The sequence below is a fragment of the Ovis aries genome, chromosome 24 (assembly GCF_016772045.2).
Source record: "Ovis aries strain OAR_USU_Benz2616 breed Rambouillet chromosome 24, ARS-UI_Ramb_v3.0, whole genome shotgun sequence".
In the NCBI taxonomy this organism is placed as follows: domain Eukaryota; kingdom Metazoa; phylum Chordata; class Mammalia; order Artiodactyla; family Bovidae; genus Ovis; species Ovis aries.
The window spans coordinates 2,323,588-2,345,298 of NC_056077.1; the positions used below are offsets into that span (position 1 = coordinate 2,323,588).

The 21,711-nt window shown below is 57.1% G+C and overlaps 1 protein-coding gene across 8 annotated transcripts in view; it reads right to left on the minus strand.

The window, feature by feature from the left end:
* Positions 1 to 21,711, minus strand: part of ABCA3 (ATP binding cassette subfamily A member 3) — a 41,291-nt gene that overhangs the window by 9,732 nt on the left and 9,848 nt on the right. For 3 of the 8 annotated variants that reach the window (XM_042239709.2, XM_042239708.2, XM_042239706.2), the window contains exons 5-21: positions 21,591 to 21,692; positions 21,151 to 21,415; positions 20,122 to 20,291; positions 19,313 to 19,478; positions 15,958 to 16,217; positions 13,857 to 13,973; positions 13,496 to 13,616; positions 11,709 to 11,882; positions 9,487 to 9,668; positions 7,476 to 7,619; positions 6,864 to 6,993; positions 6,070 to 6,224; positions 5,685 to 5,840; positions 5,391 to 5,601; positions 4,262 to 4,412; positions 2,216 to 2,314; positions 715 to 901 (exon numbers count right to left, since the gene is read on the minus strand). In XM_042239709.2, the coding sequence (XP_042095643.1) occupies positions 715 to 901; positions 2,216 to 2,314; positions 4,262 to 4,412; positions 5,391 to 5,601; positions 5,685 to 5,840; positions 6,070 to 6,224; positions 6,864 to 6,993; positions 7,476 to 7,619; positions 9,487 to 9,668; positions 11,709 to 11,882; positions 13,496 to 13,616; positions 13,857 to 13,973; positions 15,958 to 16,217; positions 19,313 to 19,478; positions 20,122 to 20,291; positions 21,151 to 21,415; positions 21,591 to 21,644 (2,742 nt within the window). In that variant the 5' untranslated portion in view covers positions 21,645 to 21,692. The remainder of the gene's footprint in view (positions 1 to 714; positions 902 to 2,215; positions 2,315 to 4,261; positions 4,413 to 5,390; positions 5,602 to 5,684; positions 5,841 to 6,069; positions 6,225 to 6,863; positions 6,994 to 7,475; positions 7,620 to 9,486; positions 9,669 to 11,708; positions 11,883 to 13,495; positions 13,617 to 13,856; positions 13,974 to 15,957; positions 16,218 to 19,312; positions 19,479 to 20,121; positions 20,292 to 21,150; positions 21,416 to 21,590; positions 21,693 to 21,711) is intronic. The other 5 variants (XM_060406305.1, XM_060406303.1, XM_060406304.1 and 2 more) reach the window with 3 other exon arrangements.

Sequence of the window (21,711 nt, forward strand, 5' to 3'; positions counted from 1 at the left end):
GCCATCGGCCCGAGCCGGCCCTGCTCCTGCCTCCGGCAGCACGAGTGGGCCTGGGGCCTCCAGCTGACAGTGGCGCGCTGGGTCCTGGGCCTCCCCCCAGGTCCTCCCCTGACATGGAGGACCCATGAGAGTACCTCCTTGTAGGTGCCCCCAGGGCCTTGGGGCCTCACACCAGCTGTGGCAGCAGGGCAGGTGCTATTCCATCATCCAAGGATGTTAGGGGACCCTGGGATACCCCAGAGAGGAGCCAAGGCCTCGGCCTTCCATCCCTGCTGGTTGGAAGACTCCAGCCGCGCTCACAGCAGAGCAGGTGGACAAACCTCCCGCTGCCTGTATTCCCCACGCTCAGTCCTTCACTGTGCAAGTCAGGCTGGCAGGGACCAGAGCCCAGCTCCGCTGTGAGCTGCCCAGGCGACCTCGGCCCAGGCCTCAGCTTCCTGTCTGTAAAACGGGCCCACGGCTGCCTCTGTCTTGCTGGGTACAGGGCACATGTACATGGGGCACTGTCAGCCTTATGAACGGCATTTGCCCTTATTTGTGAGTGGCCAAGTTAGAACAACGAGAAGTGGCGGTGCTCAGTTACAACACTCCGGGTTTTCCTTCTCTGGGCCAGCCTTCAGGAGCATGAGCTGTGACCTGCCCTCTTCCCGGGGGCCCAGACCCTCTGGATGCCCGTGTCCGCCCTCGCGGCCTCTGATGCTCTCACGCCCTCACCCCGCTGTTGAGCCTGATGGCAGTGCACTCCTCCTCAATCAGCGCACCAACGCCGTCGGTTGGGTCCATGGTCCCGCACAGGTGGCCGTCCACGGCCCAGTCACTGGCCCGCCGCTCATGCTGGTACTGCAGGGCAGGGAGCTGGATGGCCTGGATGTCCATGCTGGTGTCCACCAGCTTGCCAACCCTGGCCGAGACACGAAGGCTGGGTCAGAACAGGCTCCTCAGGGAGGGAGGGGGCAGCAGAGGAGGAAAGCCAGTGACTGTCAGGGGCACTAAGGCAGATGGCCATCTGTTCTGCCAGCCGGGCCATCGTGTGCCCATTCACACACTCATCCCTGCCTATCTCCAGGACGCCAGCTGCGAAGACCAGGCAAAGCCCAGGAGAGAGAGAGACAACCAGGCAGGCCCTGATCCTGAGGGCCCTGGTCTCCTGGGGAGACTGACTACTGTCAGCATTTATGCCCCAGACTGTCCAGAGGGACAGGACAGGGCACAGGGCACAGTGGCAGTGTGGAGAGGGCTTGCCACAGTGTGGAGACCTGTGGGTCGGGGCTCACTGCATGCCGAGACCAGGAGGCAGAAGAATGCAGCTTGGGAGGGGCCGCCTTAGGGCAGGCATGACGGTGCACGTGGGGGGCGATCCCATGGACTGTAGCCCACCAGGCTCCTCTGTCCATGGCATTCTCCAGGCAAGAGTACTGGAGTGGGTTGCCATTTCCTTCTCCAGCATACTTCCCGACCCAGGGATCAAACCTGGGTCTCCTGCATTGCAGGCAGATTCTTTACCAACTGAGCAACTCAGAAGTACATGTGGGGGGTGGGTTGGGGCAAAGCTGGCAGGTCCTCGGGTGGCAGAGCTCGGAGTCACGGCCTTGGGCTGCATGGGGGGCTGCACTGAGGCTAGGAGCCACCCAACCTGTGCACCTGTGTATTTATATTCGCTGATGGTGTTGCCGCCTCTAGGCTGCGTGAGCCCCAGTGGAAAAAATCTGTATAACATTTATTTTTGTATTTCTTGTTTTTAGCACTGTATCTGCTGAATAAAGCATTCAGGAAATGCTTGACCAATGTGTTAATTGTCTGGAGCCCTTGCCCCAGTTCTGAGGGGCGAAGGCTAAATTTCGCATCTTCACTACAGAAGCATGCCTGGGGATGATCACCTGAACTCTAGAAGAGCCCCCCGGGAGGGGCCCAGGGGAGGGGCCGACACACACGGTGTGGGTGGAGCGTCCTGGTATCAGAGTTCCACTGCTCTGCGGTCTGAGTCACCCAAGTGTCGGGAACCTGACTGAGTCTGTGCCAGTGTTACTAACAGGGCCCTGCGGATGTGAGCTCAGGCCCTGAGGGCCGGCCCGCTGCTCTCCCGCCACCCCGGCCTGCGGGTCCACCTCGGACGGGTGTTCCAGATGACAGTCAAGGGCACTGCTTTATCATCACGCTTTAGAAAAGCCACCTGCAGGGCTGAGACCCTGACGGATGCAGACGCGCGGGTACTGACCGGAGGAAGACCTCCTCCATGGTGGTGACGGAGGCCCCGAAGCTGGCGATGCCCAGCTCCTTCTGCTTCTTCTCCAGTTTAGCAAAAAGACTTTCAAACCTGAAAAAAAAGAGACCAGGCTGATAAGTTGCTTCTCAGTGACTTTCTAGATGATCTGTTCCTAAATAATCACCTCTGTGCAGTGGGGGGAGGGGCAAAGGAAGGTGAGCTCCTGGAGATGGTGTCTCAGTAAAAAAGTTCAGCTTTGTCTTCCTCCCCCAATATAGCATTTTTTAGAATAATCTTTTTATTTTGGCCAGCCATGCTGTGTGGCTTGTGGGATCTCAGTTTTCTGACCAGGGATTGAACCTGGCAGTGAAAGCGCTGAATCCCAACCGTCAAATTGCCAGGTAAGTCCCCACACAACCTCTTTTGGGTACTTGGGCCTGTAAAGCACTCTTTGATAGCACACACGTACATGAAGTCACAGACCAAACCGAAAGAAATTGGGGAATATTCATGGACTTGTAGGACACAGAAGTCCTTTCTAAGGAGAAATCACAAAGGAAAAGATAGAACCCATTTGATGTAAAATATCTGCGAGGGAAAAACCTCTCACAAAATTAGAAGGCAGCAATGAATTGGAAAAAAAGGTACAACAGAAATGGTTGATGTTAATACTGTATACACAGGACTGAGACAGGCAACAGCCAGAAGAAGAAGCAACGCTTAGCACCCAGTAAGCACCGGAAGTGGTCAATCTCCTGCCAGCAGGAGTGGAAGAAACACAAGATGATCAGGACGCAGTGTGGGCCATTCCCACCCATGAGATACACAAGTAATGAAGAGAAATCTGACTCAAAGCTGGTGTCTGTAAAATGGACCCTCCCCTTCCTGTTGCTAGGGAAGTCAAACTCAACACCTGTCCGGGGGGAGTCTGGTAACACGTACCCCACTGCTGGGGATCTACCCCAAGGGGCCACTGGAGACCTCAACAGAGTTTTCTAGAAAGATGTGCATTAGCAAATTTGCGTGCATGTGTCTGTAAAACATGAATATGTGATGACAGAGTGGGTGTTAAATTATAGTACATCTAAGTCAGGGAATGCTGCCGTGATTAAAACCACATTGCTCAGTCAGGCCTGTAGCAAAATTAATGCACCTGTAAGTTTTCTATTCCAAAGTTTCTGCATGTGAATCAGAAGTTTCGTTTTTACCTGCCCATATGGGAAGTCTGCTCTGTTTACGGCTCAGACTACGAGACCAAGAACATATGTGAGTTCACAGCTGCACACCAACCCTGAGTGGCTGCGGTGTGAGGAGCAGGCCACGCATGGAGAGCGCCAGTGCACCCAGCACCCTGTGATGACCACCCTTCTCCTCGGGTACAGCCCTGACGCACAGGCAGGCCTGGCACCCCGGGCCCAGCAAGTAGACTCACCAGGTACCGACCATCACCGGCCCGGGAGCTGAGAGGGACCCTGGCCAAGCCCACAGGTGCAGGGTGCGTGTCTCACACACAGGCCCCTTAAGTCCCACTGAGCCCCCTTCTCAGATCTGCGCCTATGTGTGTTCTGGGACATGTATGTACCTCTGTGTGCTCTCTCTAGGATATGTGCCTAAGCGTGCTCTAAGACACACATGTACCTGTGCATGCCCTGGGACACACACGTGCCCGTGTGTGCTCTGGGACACGTATATACCTGTGCACGCTCTGGGACACAGATGCGCCCGTGTGTGCTCTGGGACACATATGTACCTGTGCGTGCTCTGGGACACACACGTGCCCATGTGTGCTCTGGGACACGTATATACCTGTGCACGTTCTGGGACACAGATGCGCCCGTGTGTGCTCTGGGACACACATGTACCTGTGCATGCTCTGGGACACACGTGCCCATGTGTGCTCGGGGACACATATATACCTGTGCATGTTGTGGGACACACACGTGCCCATGCGTGCTCTGGGACACATATGTACCCGTGTGTGTTCTGAGGCACAGACATGCCCATGCATGCTCTGGGACACGTATGTATCTCTGTGTGATCTGGGGCACACGTATGTACCTGTGCGTGCTCTCCTTGGGAAGAATGAATGACAGCTCTGCCCCGGCGCTGCTCTCCAGGGTGGCATTGGGGACGTGGTGCTGGACCAGCCGGGAGATGCCCTCGGGGTTGCAGTGAGGCTCCTTCACCAGCGTCATGTGGTAGCCTGCGCCTGAAGATCCCAGAGTGTTCAGTGCTCACCCAGTGACCCAGTGGGGTTCACCCAGGGCCCCAGGCTCCCCGGGGAGGGGGCAGGCTCCTAGGGAAGGGGCTGCAGAGTGGGGGCAAGTGAAGTGGAATCGATGCCCCTCAGGGTGCCTCAGGGCTGTCATGAGGGGCTCAGATCCCCTCCCCTCACCCTCGCTGGGAAGAGATGCTGGAGGACCCGCGGTACTGAGCACAAGGAGGTGAGAGCAAGCTGGACTTCAGACTGCAAGTGGCAGAGGCTGGGTCCAAACTGTCCCCAAGACCTCTTCTCCCTGCTTCCTTGGTAACAGAGCCTCAGGACAAAGGCCGTACTCTCCAGCCTCCCCCCAGCCTGACGGTGAGCACTTGGGGCCGCCTGCCACTTGCAGGGCTGTGTGTTGGCCAGGGGAAGCCGCGGGAGTCCAGGGTGCACCTCCTGGGCTGTCTGGGGGAGGGGTGCTGTTTCTCTGCCTTTGCTTCCTCTGCCGGTGGGACGTGAGCAGACCTGGCCTGCCAGGACCACGTCGGATGGCGAGCAGTCCTCCAGCAGGGACGCTGCACTCACATACCAAAGAGGGGGCTGATTGCACCCACTGCCCATCCGCCCTGGGCAGTGCTGAGGGACCCCCGCCTGTTTGGGAGCTGTGATGCTGGCGAGCAGACTTGGCTCCTCCAATGGCACCCCTGCTCTTGGCAGACCCGGCATTGACTGCTAGTCCACCAGTCAAGGCCAAACAATGTTAAGAAATTAAGACTTTCTGCTCTCCTCCTCCTCATTCTCACAGCCCCTCCGCCTGGGCCTCGGTCTCCACCCACAGGGAGCAGACAGGCCGCCTAGAGAAGGCCATTCCTCACCTGACCTCAGGGGCCCTCGGGGAACGTGACCAGTGGACACTTCCTCCCGTCTCCAGCCACTCGGACCCCGTGCCGAATGGACTTCCGGCTGCCCCCCGGCCCCGCCCACCGTATTTCTCCTTGAGGAACAGCGGCGACCCGCAGCACTGCAGCTCCCCCTTGGCCATGATGGCGATGCGGTCCCCCAGCAGGTCGGCCTCGTCCATGAAGTGGGTGGTCAGCAGGATGGTGCGGCCGCTCTTGTGCTGCTGCAGAAGGTCCCAGATGGCCCTCCTGGAGATGGCGTCCACGCCTGCGGTGGGCTCGTCCAGCATCAGCACCTGGAGGGCGGAGGGGCGGCCCCGTGAGGACGGCAGAGCCCCGGCCTGGGCTGCAGGTCATGCCGCAGGCCCCCCGGGCCTACCTTGGAGCCCGCGATGAGGGCGATGCCGATGGAGAGCTTGCGCCGCATCCCGCCGCTCAGAAACCTGCTCCGGGAGTCCCGCTTCTCCTCCAGCCCGAGCACGTGCAGCATGCGTTTGACCTCCTCAGGGCACTTCTGACGGGGCAAGCCTTTCAGCTGAAACGGCAGGGATGGAGATCCAGCCCGCCCAGGCGGCACTGGCCTTGGTGCTGTCCCTGTCCCTCCCCGTGCTGAACCTCACGCCCTGACCACCCCACACCCCGCAGTCTGCTGACGGCTCCCTGGGGCAGGTTCGGTTTGCTGCGAGGCTAAGGGCTCCCGAGGCTGCCTCGCGGGTGATGGGACCACCACGGCAGCCCGCAAATCCTGTCCCCCGCTGGCTCACCTGAGCGTAGAAGTAGAGGTGCTCGGCAACGGTTAGGTTGTCAAACAAGACGTCGTGCTGTGGGCACAGGCCTAGGCTCTTCCGGATCTGATCCATGTCCTGGGAGACTTCATACCCACTGATGTATGCTCGTCCGCTGGTCGGGGGGAAGAGACCTAGGGCCGAGCAGAAGACCCCAGGGCCTAAGGTCAATGCAAACACCCTCCAGGAGCAGGAGGAGGGCTGAGTCTCCCTGGCGTGGTGAGCACCCCGCCCCACTGAGTGGGCCTCCAGAGACAGAGGAGGGTCATCAGCCCTGGGTGCTGACGCGACCCTGAGCCCTCGGGCAGAGATGGGGTGGCTGGTACCTGGGGGAGCAGGTCGGAGGGCAGTCCCAGGAACCCAGGAGAAGCAAAGAGCGGAGGATGGTCCCTGCCCCATGACCTCCTGACCCTGTGGTCCAGTCCCCACAGGAATGGCACCTTGGACACGTATTGATCTTGATTCCAGCCACCTCAGCTTCTTAGGGATGAGGTGGCATGCCCCATATCCTTGGAGCCCAGGTCCCAACTCGAGCCTGTGCTCACGAAGGATGGGGTTACCGCCAGAGCTGGGCCGGCGTGTCCAGGATGGCTTTTAGGAGAGTGGGCGTGGGACTCCCGTCAATGTGGGTGGAGCCCTTCCCGTGGCCTAAGGGGCTTCCGCCCTGTCCCAGGGCCCCTGCGGCTCCGCAGCTCTCAGCACAGACAGGCCACCTGAGGGCAAGCGGCCTGACGGTCAGGGGTGGGGAGGGGGCGTGGAGGCTGGGTCCTCACCCGTGAGCATGGAGAGGGTGGTGGTTTTTCCCGCGCCGTTGTGGCCCAGCAGGACGGTGATCTGGCCCTCGTACAGGTTCAGGTTCAGGTCTCTGACGGCCGCCTTGCCCTTGTTCCCCACTCTGAACACCTGTGGGAGAGGCAGGGGTGGCCCTGGGCATCAGGAGCCCCGGGGCCCTCGCTGCAGAGGCCCCCCATCCTATTCCTCCAGGAATCCCTGTCCACCCGAGGGTGTCGGGTGGAGATCATGCCCAGTGCACCGCGAGGCTGGAGTGCTGATGGAAGGCCCCTTCCTTCCTGTGGCTCCCCATCTGCCCCTCCCCAGGCCCCCAGCACCCAGCGTCTCGGCAGGACTAGAAGGTCTGGAAGACCCAGGCATTGCATACAGCTAGCCCAGACAGTGTCCACTGCCAAGCTGGTCAGAGGTTAAGGGGGGCAACAGCGGGTCCTGACTCGATCCTGAGCCTCCACACTGGGCCCTGGGGCACAGCTGGGGTGGCCGGGGCCTGGGAGAGCCGGTCAGAGGGCAGCCCCAGGAACCTAGGAGAAGCGAGGCCCAGAGGATGGTCCCTGCCCCGTGAAACCATGGTCTAGCCCCCACAGGCGTGGCACCTTGGACACATGCTTGATCTTGATCCCGGCCACCAGGTCCTCGGGCTCAGCTTCAAAGTACTCAGTCCTGAGCACCTTCTCAGGGTCGTCGTCCTCCTCCTCTTTCCCGAGCACCGTCCTCGGGCGTCCGCACCAGTACGAGGGCTAGAACAGAAATCGCGATCAGCCCAGTCAGGTCAGCTCATATTTTCTTTGCCACAAACAGAGCAACCGCTGACTGACACGCTGGAGCTGCGAGCCTGCCAGCCCCGGCCTCCCCCATGAGGCGCTGCTGCAGAGAACGCTCTGCTGAGAGTCCTGGGGTTGGACGGAGACCCCGCGCAGCCCCGCACCCACTGCCCTGGGAAGTGCGGAGTCTGTTCCTTGCCCTGCCGCAAGGGCTCACCGGGCACAGAGCTCAGAGGTGATAGGAGGGAAAGTGAACCAAGAAACTGAATACAAAGCCAGGTCACAAAGCGTGCTGCCCAGGGCGACGTGGGGAGGCCCGGCTGCTGGCTGCATTCTCTCCCAAGTGCTTGTGAAACAAACAAGAGACGCCCGCGGGCCGGCCTCTCTCCCAATGGTCTGGCTCCCGCATTGCAGGGGTCACTTGAGGGTGGCACACGGTTGGCACAGTGGTGTGGGCGGGGTCACAGGAGAGGTTAGCACAGGGCTCTGGGAGAAGCCCCCCAGGGGAAGCCCTGCTGGGGGAGAATATGTCACCCACAGCTCCAGCCCTGCTCCCTGTGTACCCCGCAGCCAATGGGGCGGTTCCAACACGTCACATTCCATTGGTTTGGGGGGACACCTGTCTCCCATTTTAAGTGACTTTGAAATTAGAGTGTGTCTTATGAATTACAGAAACCACCACACAGAACAATGGCCAGTAGTTTTCTTTCTTGGTGACAAAGTGATAGTGCCTCTAAGGATCAGGACCATCTTAGATTTGATGAAACAATGAGCGGACCCTGATGCTGGGAAAGACTGAAGGCAAAAGGAGAAGAGGGTGGCAGAGGATAGATGGTTGGATAGCATCACTGATTCAACGGACATGAACTTGGACAAACTCTAGGAGATAGTGAAGGGCAGGGAAGCCTGGCGTGCTGCAGTCCGTGGGGTCACAAAGAGCCGGACACGACTTAGTGACTGAACAGCAAGGACAAAGTGAATGGACCCTTGATAAATATTAGTTGAACCAAAGATAAACAATAAAGTGGCTCCTGGCTAACCTAGCTAATCAACAGGGAATTTGTGGTGCACGCATGAATACTGTGTAGCTGTTAAAAAGTGAAGCTGGTTGAGAAAAATGCATGTTTAAATAGAAATATATTTACAAATACATTAAAAAATTATAAATATGCACAGATAAAATCTAAAAGTGTATTTGTAAATAGACCCATGTGTATATGTACTTAAAATACCTAAGATGTACACTGGGCTTCCCTGGTGGCTCAAATGGTAAAGTATCCACCTGTAATGCAGGAGACCCGGGTTTGATCCCTGGGTTGGGAAGCTCCCCTGGAGAAGGGAATGGCTGCCCACTCCAGTATTTGGGCCTGGAGAATCCCATGGACAGAGGAGCCTGGGGGACTAAAGTCCATGGGTCACAAAGAATTGGACACGACTGAGCGACTAATACTTTATAAAATGTACCTAGGAAAAAAGAGCAAGTCTCAAGCATTTTTACATCATCCCCTTTTCTAAGAACAAACATATAGATGTCAGATAACATCACGTGTGCCGCACACGCACAGGAAACCATCTGAAGAACTCACTCAGAGTGTCAGTGGTGTTTCTCTCTGGGTGGTGGGATTGTGCTGTTCACTTCAGCAACATGATCAGTTTTGCAAGAAGCTCTGTTACTTTGCGTGCAGAAAACCCAACCAGATATTTTTTGAGGAAGGTGGCTTGGGTGGGGCTGCGTGCAGGCCCTGTGGCCAGCTTGCCAGTGCCAGCTCCTCCTCTCAAACCTGGGCACTGTAGGTCAGGGGCTGGAAGGGCTCGGGGCACGCAGGTGGCCATCAGAACTCACCAGGATGAAGAAGTACCAGGGCTGGGGCACGCCAAACTGGCCCGGGAGGACGGCCTCCACGTACCAGGTCACCAGCCCGTAGAGGACAGAGTCCAGCAGCAGCATGCCCAGCACCTGCCCGAAGGTGAAGTCGTCGTCCACATTGACGGGACTCAGGAGGTCTCGCCACTGGATGCCTGTGCCTGGAAGACACGCCAGGAGACGGGCCTGATGAGGACCCACAGGGCAGAGTCAGCGTGGCAGCCCCCCGCTCCTAGCAAACCCGACAGCTCTCCCCAGGCCTTTCAGACCAGAGCAGGTCACCAGATCGGTGTCACAGAACCAGCAAAGCTCATGAACTGACAAGAGGGGCTCATGTTTGGTTTGCGACATGTAAGTGTGCAACTGTGTCCATCTACACAACACACCTGTACACAGACATACGGGTACATGTACACATACACATATGAGGTGCATTTAATACAGGTCTTTTCAGAGAAGGGAAACATGTCAGTGCACATAAAGCTCTGTTTAGCAGTGCTCGTGGTATCCTGTCCTCTCACTGGTTTGTGGCATCACCGTCCAAAGCATGCCTGGGGATTTCCGTGTGGCTGACTCCAGGGCCCCTGGTGGAAATGTCTGGTCTCCAGCCTTGTGCTCTGTTAACTTCCAAACAACTACAGATTTGTCTGTTTTAGGAAAATTCAGTATAGAATTTTAAAAACAGTGCCATCTAGTTTGACTTCTCTTTGTAAATGTCTATTTTAAAGAGCATCTGAGCCCTGGAAGGTACTGTGCATTAAAAAAAAAAAAAATCACAGTTTATCACACTGCTGAACACGGAGAGACACATATATTTAAAAGTCCCAGTATTAGCTGAAGAAAAATATTCTAATGAAGGATAAAGCCACACTGAATGTTCTTGTGGACATCCACGCCCTCCCTCCTTAGACCACAGACAGGAAGCCATGAGAAGTAGGAATTGAGGCCTGGAAGAAACGCAGGCTTTGCTCCTGAAAAAGGATGTCTGCATGGGGTGGGGCTGAGAAGCAGGGTTGTATTTCCCCTTCTGGGAACAGAGCAACGCCAGCTATCCCAGGATGGATGCCAGCACAACATGGGCCACGTGGAAACCCATCCTGTCCCTCCTGCCTCTGCTTAGAGCCGAGGAAGCTGGAAGGCGGGCCACGTCTGGGTCCACGCGCCTCTTCAAGCCCTTCCCTGAGAGGGTCTGAGTGATGGGAATGATCAGGGCCTTCTCCTGAGAGGTGAGTGCTCTGCCACTGGAGACTTCCCAGCAGGTGTGGGGTGAAGGGTAAGACCAGGTGCACCTTCAGCCCTTCAGAGGAGCCTTGACTCCATCATCAAGTGAAATCTGAGCAAAAACGGGAGTCCCCAGGCCAGCATCAGCCCAGTAGCGTTAATTTGACTGCCAAGATATTTCACACCTAAGCCTAGTGGCACAGAGTGTAAAGAATCTGCCTGCAATGCAGGAGGCCAGAGTTCGATCCCTAGGTCAGGAAGGTCCCCTGGAGAAGGAAATGGCAACCCGCTCCAGTGTTCTCGCCTAGAGAATCCCATGGACAGAGGAGCCTAGCAGGCTACAGTCCATGGGGTCGCAGAGTCAGACATGACTGAGCGACTAACACATGACATTTTACAAGTCAGGAAATGTCACAAAACCCGAGAAAGCCATGTCCCAGCGCGCCCCTTGTTCCTCTCTCAGGTTCCCTGTCTTCACTGCCAATCCCTGCGGGAGGCATCAGGGAAACAGAGGGAGGGGAGACACTAATCCCACCGCTTTACCGAGAGCTGGGAGCTATGGAGCCCGCAGACTGAGACCCCAGGCCTAGGGACCCAGCCCATGAGGCAGGCGGAGACTCAGAGGTGCCCAGCCCGAGCTCCACGACCGGCAGAGGCAGACTCTCACGTCCGGTGTCTTCCGGCAGTGACAGCTGGTCGCAGGCAGGGCTTCGTGGGGAGCTCAGAGCAAGGACGGGGGTGGCCGATGTCGCGGTGGATACACTGACTCTCTGTCCAGTCTACCATGTGTCTCTGACCTGCCTCCCTTGTGGCTCCGGCCCCTTCTCCCCATTGTGAGGACCTGCCTTCTGGGTATTCGGCTCATGGAGCTGCGCTGATGTGGCTGGAGCGAGCATCTCGGGGTCTGGGGGGCCCTCTGCTCAGACCCTCTCGGGGCAACTGAACCAGCAAGGGCAGCTGTGGAAAGGGAGACTACTCACCTTTGGCTTCAAATTTCCCTATGAGCTGGGCTCCCATCGCCATGGCGACATTGGACAGGAGGCAGGAGAAGAGCTTCTGGCTCAGCGTCATCCAGTTGTACCGAGGAGCGACGAAGAAGTAGGGGATGTAGGAGAAGAAGTAGAGGAAGCCGCCAATGGCCGCTGCCATGTTGGCTGTGGATGGAGAGAGGGTAAGACGGGTGTGTGCACCTCCAGCACCCCCTGGGGCACCAAGGACCCGTCCCTCGGGCGAGCCGCCCGACCCCAGCCTGATGTTGGCTGGGGACTGAAGTTTAGTGCTGGGGGGCCCCCATTCACTCCACAGCCTCTTCCCTTGTCAGGATGCCTATGCCACAGGGAATACCACCCCACCTGGGGCGGCACATGTCTGCTGCCCCACCGTGACTGCTCCACCCTCTCCCACAGACCCGCCTCCAGCTGCCTTCACCTGACGTGACCAACACTGAGCCCTGACCGCCCACCGCGCACCCCCAGCCCGGCCCCATCTCATTCACTCATTCGGCCCACAGAGACTCGATGGACCCGCTCAGTGCCAGGCCCTGGTCCAGGCACCAGGGAGGCAAAGCCCTCCATTTGGGGAGCTTAGGAGCAGTGCGTACATAGCTGGTGGAACTGGAGGAGCTTAGGACCAGCATGTACATAGCTGGTGGACAAGAAAGCCAACAAGGCAGGGATGCTGGGTGGGCACAGCCTGCGAGGGGCAGCAAGCCGCTGATCCGGGACAAGATGCACCCTGGGCTGGGGGCTGTAACTGTAACCAGGTGGCCAAGGGAGGCCTGGATGGGAAGCTGACACGTGGGAAAGACGTGAAAGAGGCAAGTGTCCACGGGTGCTAGGTGGGGCTTTAGTCCATGCAGTGACCCCCACAGGCTCCGGCCTTAAGACTTCTTTATGCTCTAAAGATCTGTTGAGGACATCAGGGGCTTCCCTGGTGGTCCAGTGGTTAGGAATCTGCCTGCCAATGCAGGGGACGTGGGTTTGAACCCTGGCTCAGGAAGATCCCACATGCCTTGAGATAACTAACCCCGTCCACCACAGCGACTGAACCTGACCTCTGGAGCCCGCGAGCCACAGCAAGAGAAGTCGCCACAAGGAGAAGCCTGCTCACAACTAGAGAAAGCCCCCGTGGAGCAGCGAAAAACCCAGTGCAACCAAAACCAAACAAATAAACAAAACTGGTTACGGTGGTAAATTTATATGTATTTTACCACAATAAAAAAAAAAAGAAGAAGTTAGTTACAAGACACGAAGGGCAGACTGAGGCTGCCCCCAGACTGAGGCTCCGAGTCAGGTTTAATAGGAGAGACGGGGGAATAACAGGGCACAGTCTGACAGATGACAAACTGAAATGAAGGTCTGAGATCCTCAGATCCAAACATCCACACAGAAAAACCAGGCCTAGACCATCAGCAGCCTTCTTCCCAGCAATAAGGGAAGCCCCGTGGCCACAAGCTAATGTTATCAAAGTGCCAAGGAGACGGTTACACTCCAGCTAAAACAGCCTTTGGAGGTGAGGGCAAAACAGAGCCCTCACAGGACACAGAAAGTCACGGAGAATTAACCCCTTGCTGAACTTCACTGAAAGGACTGTTCTAGGATGTACGCCAACACTTAGAGAGCTGAATGCAGAGGACGCGCAGAGTAAAGAACACGTCGGCCCCTGGGTCGTTTCTGCTCAGATGCCCTCGGACCCCTGAGCCTCACTCATCCCGAGAGAAACATTGCCGTCTTCTGAGCTGGGGATCCCCTAAGACAGGACGACTCACCTTTGCTGAAGAAGGTGCTGACCATGAAGCTGAAGGAGATGGAGGAGACGGCAAAGCAGGCCAGGAAGAGCAGCACCAGCGCGGGGTCGCTGTGCGCCAGCACTGCCACACCCTTCTTCACCTGCGCGGCAGGGGCAGCTGGTGGCGGGGACAGGGACACAGGGCCACCTCCGCGCCCTCTGGGCAGGCAGTCTCCATCGTTGGAGCTGGGACCGGCAGGAGGAGGCGCCACACGGCGCTCCCTCCCACCAGGGTGGAGTCTTGGGGGTCGCCCTGGGGGTGCCACGGCTGTCTCTGCCCCCACCCCCAACCCTGGACGCCTTGCTTTTCACATCAGACTCCCTTCCGGGGCTGCGCTCACCTTGATGCAGAAGAGCAGGGTCATGAAGGAGATGGCAACAAGGAGGAGGAGGAAGAAGAGGAGGAACCACGCGGTCCAGAGCAGCCAGCTGCTGAGCCCCATCATACGCACATACTCCTGGGGGTGCACGGGCGCTGCTGCACTCAATCCACACTGCCTCCCCGGGGCCCAGCGCGCCCCCACCATGCCACACCATGCCTGCCCTGGCCCATACAGCCGTGCCTGCGGCCACCTGGGGCTGATTTGGCTGAAACTAAGATTAAAAATCTTGCTCCTCAGCCCTGCCTGCTGCAGGTGCCCAGTGGACCTGCAGAGGGGGTGGACCCAGGTCTTGCTGCCCTGCGGGAGGTGGGACCAGGGCCGATGAAGCGTCTCTCCTGGGCCGGCAACCAAGCAAGGCTGATTTCCCAGCTTTCTACTCACAATTTCAAATGGCCTGAAAAATGGGACAGTTGGAACAGTGGCCACCCACACCCCCATCCCTTGGGCTCCGTAATCATTCAGCATCCGGCCACGCTGGGTCCATCCATGTTATCTGGGGGTATGTACACATGCAAACACCTTCTCCGGAACTGTGTCCTCGTCCACAGCTGACTGCTTCAACACTGCACCATTATCTTAAAACTATTTAGGCGCTAAGAGAACAGGACCCACTTCATGAGTTCCCTGAGCACCTCATTTGCAAGTTTAAAAGCTCCAGCACAGAGTTGGCGCTGCTGAGAATACTCTAAATGCCCTTCCACTGGCACTGCAGACATTGCTAAAGGGAGTGCTGTGCTGTGCTCAGTCGCTCAGTCGTGTCTGACTCTTTGCAACCCCATGGGGTATAGCCCGCCAGGCTCCTCTGTCCGTGGGGATTCTCCAGGCCAGTATACTGGAGTGGGTAGCCATGCTCTCCTCCAGGGGATCTTCCTGACCCAGGGACTGAACCCAGGTCTCCCGCATTGCAGGCGGATTCTTTACCTTCAGCCACCAGGGAAGCCCAAGAACACTGGAGTGGGTAGCCTACCCTTCTCCAGGGGATCTTCCCGACCCAGGAATCGAACTGGGGTCTCCTACATTGCAGGCGGATTCTTTACCAGCTGAGCTAACAAGGAAGCCCTGCTAGAGGGAGAACCTCACGTAAATTCTGATGACTCTGGCAGAGTCAGTGCTGGGAGCTCGCAGGAGACGCAGCTGCATCCAGGTGTCTGCAGCTACATAACATCAGTGAGGTGCACCTCACACACCTCCCAGGCCCCCACACATCTGCCTGGCAGCCAGACACTCCGGCCGCCCTTGATTAGCCCTACAGTTAGCTTCCTGCTCGCCACGTAGGGGAACGTTTATCTCCCGTTGACCTACATTCTCAACAGAAAGAGGATGCAGGCCACACACATAATTTGGAATTTTAGCAGCTGCATCAGAAAAGTTTAAAGGGAGGGTTTCCTGGCAGCCCAGTGGCTCAGACTCTGTGCTCTCACTGTGGAGGGACTGTGTTCAATCCCTGGTCAGGAAACTAAGACCTTGCAAGCTGCACGGCATGGCCAAAAAAAAAAAAAAAAGTTTAAAGCAAAAAGTAAGATCAGTTTCAATGATGTGTTTCACTTAACCTGATGCATTCAGAACACTGTCTTTTCAATGTTCAGTCTTTAACATGAAAAGTAAAAAAGTGTTAGTTGTTCAGTCATGTCTGACTCTTTGCAACCCCATAGACGATAGCCCGCCAGACTCTTCTGTCGATGGGATTCTCCAGGCAAGAATAGTGGAGTGGGTAGCCATTCCCTTCTCCAGGGGATCTTCCCAACCCAGGGATCAAACCCAGGTCTCCTACACTGCAGGCAGATTCTTTCTTGTCTGAGCCATCAGGTTAGGTCTTCAGTGTACAGCATACGAACCACGGTGCTTTATCAGGGCGGTAAAAATCTGGATGGACCAGGCTTGATTTCAGAGAAGCCCAAGATGGGCTGAACCTCGTGGGCATCAGCCCCACGTCCAGCTGCCCCGGTGACCTCAGTGCCCAGCAGCTGCCCAGGCTGGACAGCAGGACTCAGGACAGGACTGCCTGTGGCTGCACAGAACCAAAGCCCAGGGTCCCTCCAGGCAGACACAGAAGGGTTACCTTCAGCTTCTTCTCCTTCTCCTGCACGATGGCCCGGATGATGCTGAGGGAGGTGTAGGTGAAGCTCAGCATGAGCAGCAGTGGAAGCTGGTACTGGATGGCGACCAGGAAGGGGTCGGAGATGAAAGGTGGGTAAGGGAACCGCTTGGCGATCACCATGAGCTTCTCGAACAGCTGGTGCGCGGAGGCGTTGGCATGGTAATGCATGATGGCCCTGTCCACCGCGTGCTGCACAGCCAGGAAGCCCTCACGGATGTAACCTGTGTGTGGGGGCAGAGGGTGTTCTGGCTCGTGGGAGTGACACGCACGGGGGACGTCACATCCCGGTGCGGGCGCTCGGAGTGCTGCGGGCACTGAGCTGGTGGCGGGCTGAGGTCTCCTGGAGGCCTGCCATTCGCAGGGGCCGCTCACTCCTCGCTGGCTCCTGAGCCCTCTCTCAACCTTCCCAGCCGGCCAGGCAGCATCTCTCTGACCGGCCTCCGTGTCATCACTTCTTTCTCTGTCTCTCTTCTGCCTCCCTTGCCTCCTTTTAAGGACCTACTGAGATAATCGACAATAGTCTTGCTCCCTTGAGACCAGCTGATCAGCAACGTTCATTCCCATCTTACAGGGAGGCAGGATCCACAGACCAGAGGCCAGCACTACACACCTCTGTGCGCTCGGTGATCCCTCTCTGCCAGCCCTGTTTGACTCCTCACAGGCGTCCGTGATAAAACTTTCACAGTGAAAAAGAGAGGGATGATACATATTCCAGTCCAGAGCAAGGCCTGCTAGGGGCTGAGCCTATGGAAGCGTGGGCCCAGCCTCAGAAGGGCAGCCTGGGTCCTTAAGGTCCGAGGCCCAGGGGATGTGGGGTGCAGGCCTGGGTGGCGTAGGTACCCTTATCCCTAAAATAATGAGTGATGTTTGGAACACCTAATGTCCTCTGACACTGAACTGTGAGCTGCCTCTAGAAAACAGAAAAGCAATCCTATGCCCACCCCCTGCACAAGACCGTCACGTCTGCCATCTCCCTTGAGAGTAAGTGGTTCCAATGGCTGCGATAACACCAGGCGCCCAGTGAACGGTACCCCTCGCTGTGCAGGGTGGCGATTTAGTTCTCGTCTTCACAAAGACCTTGCAGAATAGGCAACACTGTCCTCACGGGACACACAGGGCCACCGAGGCCCAGGTGTGGAGCCCCCGCACAGCAGGAGGGGCCGCAGCCAAGATGGACCCTGGTCTCCTGGCTTGAAAGCCAACGTCTGTCTGGCTGCACGCCACCTCCCCCAGGAAACACCCTGCCTGCCTCCTGCTCACATGTGGTTCCCCTGTGAGGCCACGCATGCTGCTGAAGGGTCTTTACCGCCACAACCTCTGCGGTTGCTCAACACCGACGAGCAGCTACCCTCTGTGATCAATCATGGCCCCACAGCTGAAATTTTAATGATCGTAAATAATGCTGTGGGAAACATCTTTGTGTGTCTGGATTTTCTCCTTCTTTCAGGCTATTCCAGGGGCTGTGTCTTTATCAGGGATCAGGGGTCTAAGGTATGGACCCTTGGTGGGGGGGGCTTGGGGACAACCCTGGCCTCATTCATGGCGGGGGGCGTGGTGCTGTGTGCCAGGTTCACGTCCTTTCCACGCCTCTCCGGTCTTTGTGGGTTTTTAAAGCTGATTTGGACTAAGGAGTCCTTTATGACACAGGAAACATTCACTCTTCATCATTTGCTGCAATGCTTTCCCCATCTCTTGTTTCAAAATCATTGTTCTATCTTTTCCTTTCATTTTTTTTTTAAGCAAATTTCAAGTTTGTACACAGTGAAATCTGTCAGGCCTTTCCTTGCGGAACTGCTTCCTCTATTGCTTCCAAGCTTAGGAAATTGTCCCCACAAACAGGAAGGACAGCGCTGCCCTGGATCACCGTGGCCAGGGTTTCCTGCCGCTGGCCATAGGCAGTGGGCGTGGCAGCTGACGTGGTTTCTCTTCCCCACTTGGGGACCTGCCCAGGGTCCCACTGTGGGGCCTTATACGCTTCACCCTGCCATGCTTGTCCCAGCTCCACTTTCTGATTTGAACCTTTCCCCTGGAACTTTAGCCTGGTGACAGGGCCCTGGCCTCTGAAATGCATCTCCAGAGGCTGGCCGCCTCCTGCAGTCCCAGCTCCGTCTAGGGACATTCCCGGGGTCTTTTCATCAGACTCTCTAACAAGCTCTGCTTCTTGCAGACCTAGGAATTCTACATTCTTTGAAATACCCAGGATGATGCCTGAAGGTCTTGGCCTGAGGGCAAAGCCTAGTCCTGGAGCCCAGAAACTCAGTTTTAAGACAGGACCACTGTCAGAGGAGACAAACAAGCCAACTACGCGCCAGCGTTACACTGGACAGACCTACGCATGCCGTGACAGACAACGAGCCGAGATCTGACTTCTGCAAACACTCCACTGACTCAGTGAAATCGCGGACAATTACACAAGGACCACAGAGCTTACAAAGCCTATAAAACTGTACACAGAGACGGGCAGGACAGAAGGGAAATGCAGAACCAGCCCCTAAAGACCCTGTGCAAATCGAAGCTCCTTAAAAACAGAAACATGGAAGCCCACGTCTCCTGGAAACAGACAGCCTTAGGTGTTTTTAAGATTATTTTGGTCTCTCAGAATCCAGGCTTACTGGATGTCTTCCTTCTACTGCGTGCGTGCAAAGTCACTTCAGTCTTGTCTGACTCTCTGTGACCCCGTGGACTGTAGCCCGCCAGACTCCTCTGTCCATGGGGTTCTCCAGGCAAGAACACTGGAGCGGGTTGCTGTGCCCTCCTCCAGGGGATCTTCCCAACCCAGGGATGGAACCCGTGTCTCTCATGTTACTTGCGTTGGCAGGCGGGTTCTTTACCCCTAGTGCCACCTGGGAAGCTCCCGTTCTTCTGTGAAGAAGATCTAATATTCATAAAAAAATCTTCTTCCAGGGCTTCCCTGGTGGCTCAGTGGTAAAGAATCCACCTGCCAATGCAGGAGACACAGGTTCGATCCCTGATCCGGGAAGATCCCACAGGCCACGGAGCTACTGAGCCCGGGCACCACAGCCACTGAGCCCAGAAGACACAACTACTGAAGCCTGTGAGTCTAGAGCCCGTGCTCCGCAACAAGAGAAGCCACTGCGACGAGAAGCCTGGGCACCGCAAGGAAGAGTGGCCCCTGATCGCCGCAGCTAGAGGAAGGACCACACGTCAACGAGGACCCAGCACAGCCATCAACAAGTAAATGAGTAACATTATTAAAAAAACCTTCCTCCAAAGAAATGCAGAGTGGGTTCCCCCATGCGACTATCACCAGCCAGCACCCAGGGAGGGAAGGAGGCCCCTTGAAAGTGCTCCTCACCAGGTTCTCCGCCATCAGGGGATGTGGGCTCCCTGGGTCCTGGGTTCGGGAAGAGTGGAAAAAGGGAAGCGGTGTGCCATCCCTCTGTCTCTTTCAGGAAAAAGGAGCCTGTCTGAGTCCACATGTAGTTTCTTCGCGTGTAACTGAAGCGTAAGTGGTATTTCACCTGCAGAAGTAAACAGAAAACCAGGCGTTGTGAGGGGTCTGGTCGGAGGAGCAAATGTCCACGTCCAGTGTTGGGGGCCTGGGGGATCCTTGTTGCTGTGACCTCAGCTCTACCCCGCCCCCCAAGGTCCGGGGCTCAGGAGGTGGGAGGGAGTGTCCTGCTGGGGTACAGGGAGCCGGGGTTATCTCTGCATCACCCATCGCACCCTCCTCTACGTCACCAACGGCAACTCCACCTGTGACGCACCACCACTGACCAGCAGGCCTCCAGCGCACGGCTGGGGATCCGACAGCTTCCCAGCCTTAGTGCCGCCGGGGGAACCAGAACACCTTTCTTTCTGTTTGTTTAAATGTGTGACTGAAGTTTTAATGCCATGTGGCACCAAGTTCCAAGCATCTGTGGCTTTCCTACTTGTCCTATTTGCTTCTGTCCAGGGAGATCAGAAATGCCTTTTACAGAACAACGGGACAGAGGGGCCACAGCGACAGTCTACAGCCACTGTCCTCAGCCAGGCGAGGCCTCTAAAACTTCTGGATGCAGGGGACAGTCACGTTTGTTCCCAGGCAGGCAGAGTGTCTGCCGTGACCACCGGCGGCCTGGCTCCTGGAGAAGCAGCTGGTCCCCTTGGGGCTGGGGTCCTCACCGCCAGCGGCAGGGGGTCCCGGCTGTGGTTGAAGGTGTGCTCGAACACCAGGGCGGCCAGCACGTTGGAGGAGCGGTTGTCGTATCTGATGTAGTCCTCGAAGTCCTTCTCGGAGGCGAAGCCGTGAGCTATGGGGAGAAGGGGCGCCTGGAGTTGCCCAATCACCTGCTCTGCTTGAAAAAACTGCACTTTCAGATCAAGGACTAAAACTCCCAAGTTTCTCTAGCGCTTTATAAACCTCTCCTAAGACTCTAGGAGGCTTTTGTTTCTGGCAGAGATGGGCTGTAGTGAAGACCGGCACAACCTCACCATCCAAGAGGGTCCTGGGCTTCTGGAAGCTGAGAACCAGAGCTGGGCCGGCAGCAGCGTTGAGTGGTTACTGGCCCCTCTCTGAGGGTGGCTGCCCTGCCCTGGATTCTGCAGCCCGCGTCTGTCTCTCTCTCAGAACCATAACAGTGGGCTTCAAAAACCCAAGGGGGTATGGACATATAATCTGTTCAGGGACCCCATTTCCCATGAAGGGTTTGACTCTTAATCCCCCAGGGAGGAAGCAAAACCTTCCCCTAAGTCCTGGCTGCACTGGCCTGTACAGATCAAGGGAAAGTGGTGCCCAAACCAAGCGCAAGAGAAAAGGGGAGATACTCTCTGTTCTGCGAGCACAGACCTAACGAGGGTGGCTGCACGTTTCCTGGGGATGTTCCTCAGTGGGCTTCCTGCTGACCTTTGTCAGAGCTGCCCTCGCAAAACCACATCCCAGGAGAGGTCCCTGGCACTGGGCACTGGAAACACGCCTCGCCCTCGTGACAAAGAACTTCGCTGGGGTATGTGGACGCCATCCCCACTTGAACAGCTGGGGGCTGCAAATCGTCACGCACGTTCCTTTGCGTGACCGTCACGACCCTGGTTCCTGCTACACTGAGACTCCACACGGCCGAGCGATTCGGGCAGTGCGGCCACAATGGGGCCTGCCCTGAGGCCCAAGCCTAGCCGCGCTATGGACCCCCGCCCACCGCGACCCGGACACCGCACCTCGCAGGTTGATCACCAGCGCCCTCTGCACGTTCTCCACCACCGTGCGCACCGCCTCACTTTGGGATGGGATGTAGGCCAGCTCCCAGGTGGCCCCCGGGGGAGGAAAGCTGAAGAAGAGGGGTAGCTCTTGGATGGACTGGCTGGGGTAGAGGGTGGCATTGGGCACGTTCTCTGACTGTATCTTCAGGCGGAGCCAGATCAGGATCCCAGAGAACAGAAGGGGCAGAAAGAGCTCCAAGAGGGTCACCAGGACCTTCCGCTTCTGGAGAGAGACGGGACCGCGGGGTGAGGGAGCACGAGAGCCCCTCCCACCGATGCCCCTCCACCAGGCCCCTCACCACCCCCTCAGCTGGAGGTAGAGGGCCCCACAGCCCCTCCCACCGATGCCCCTCCACCGGGCCCCTTGCCCCGCACAGCACCCACAGAGCCGGGCCCACCTGCAGCGTATAGTTCTTCCAGAGCAGCAGCGCCAGCTGCCTGAGCACCGCCATCCTTGCTGGAGGGGCCACTAGTCATGGATCAAAGACAGGGTCAGGGTGCTGGTGAGACGAGAATGGT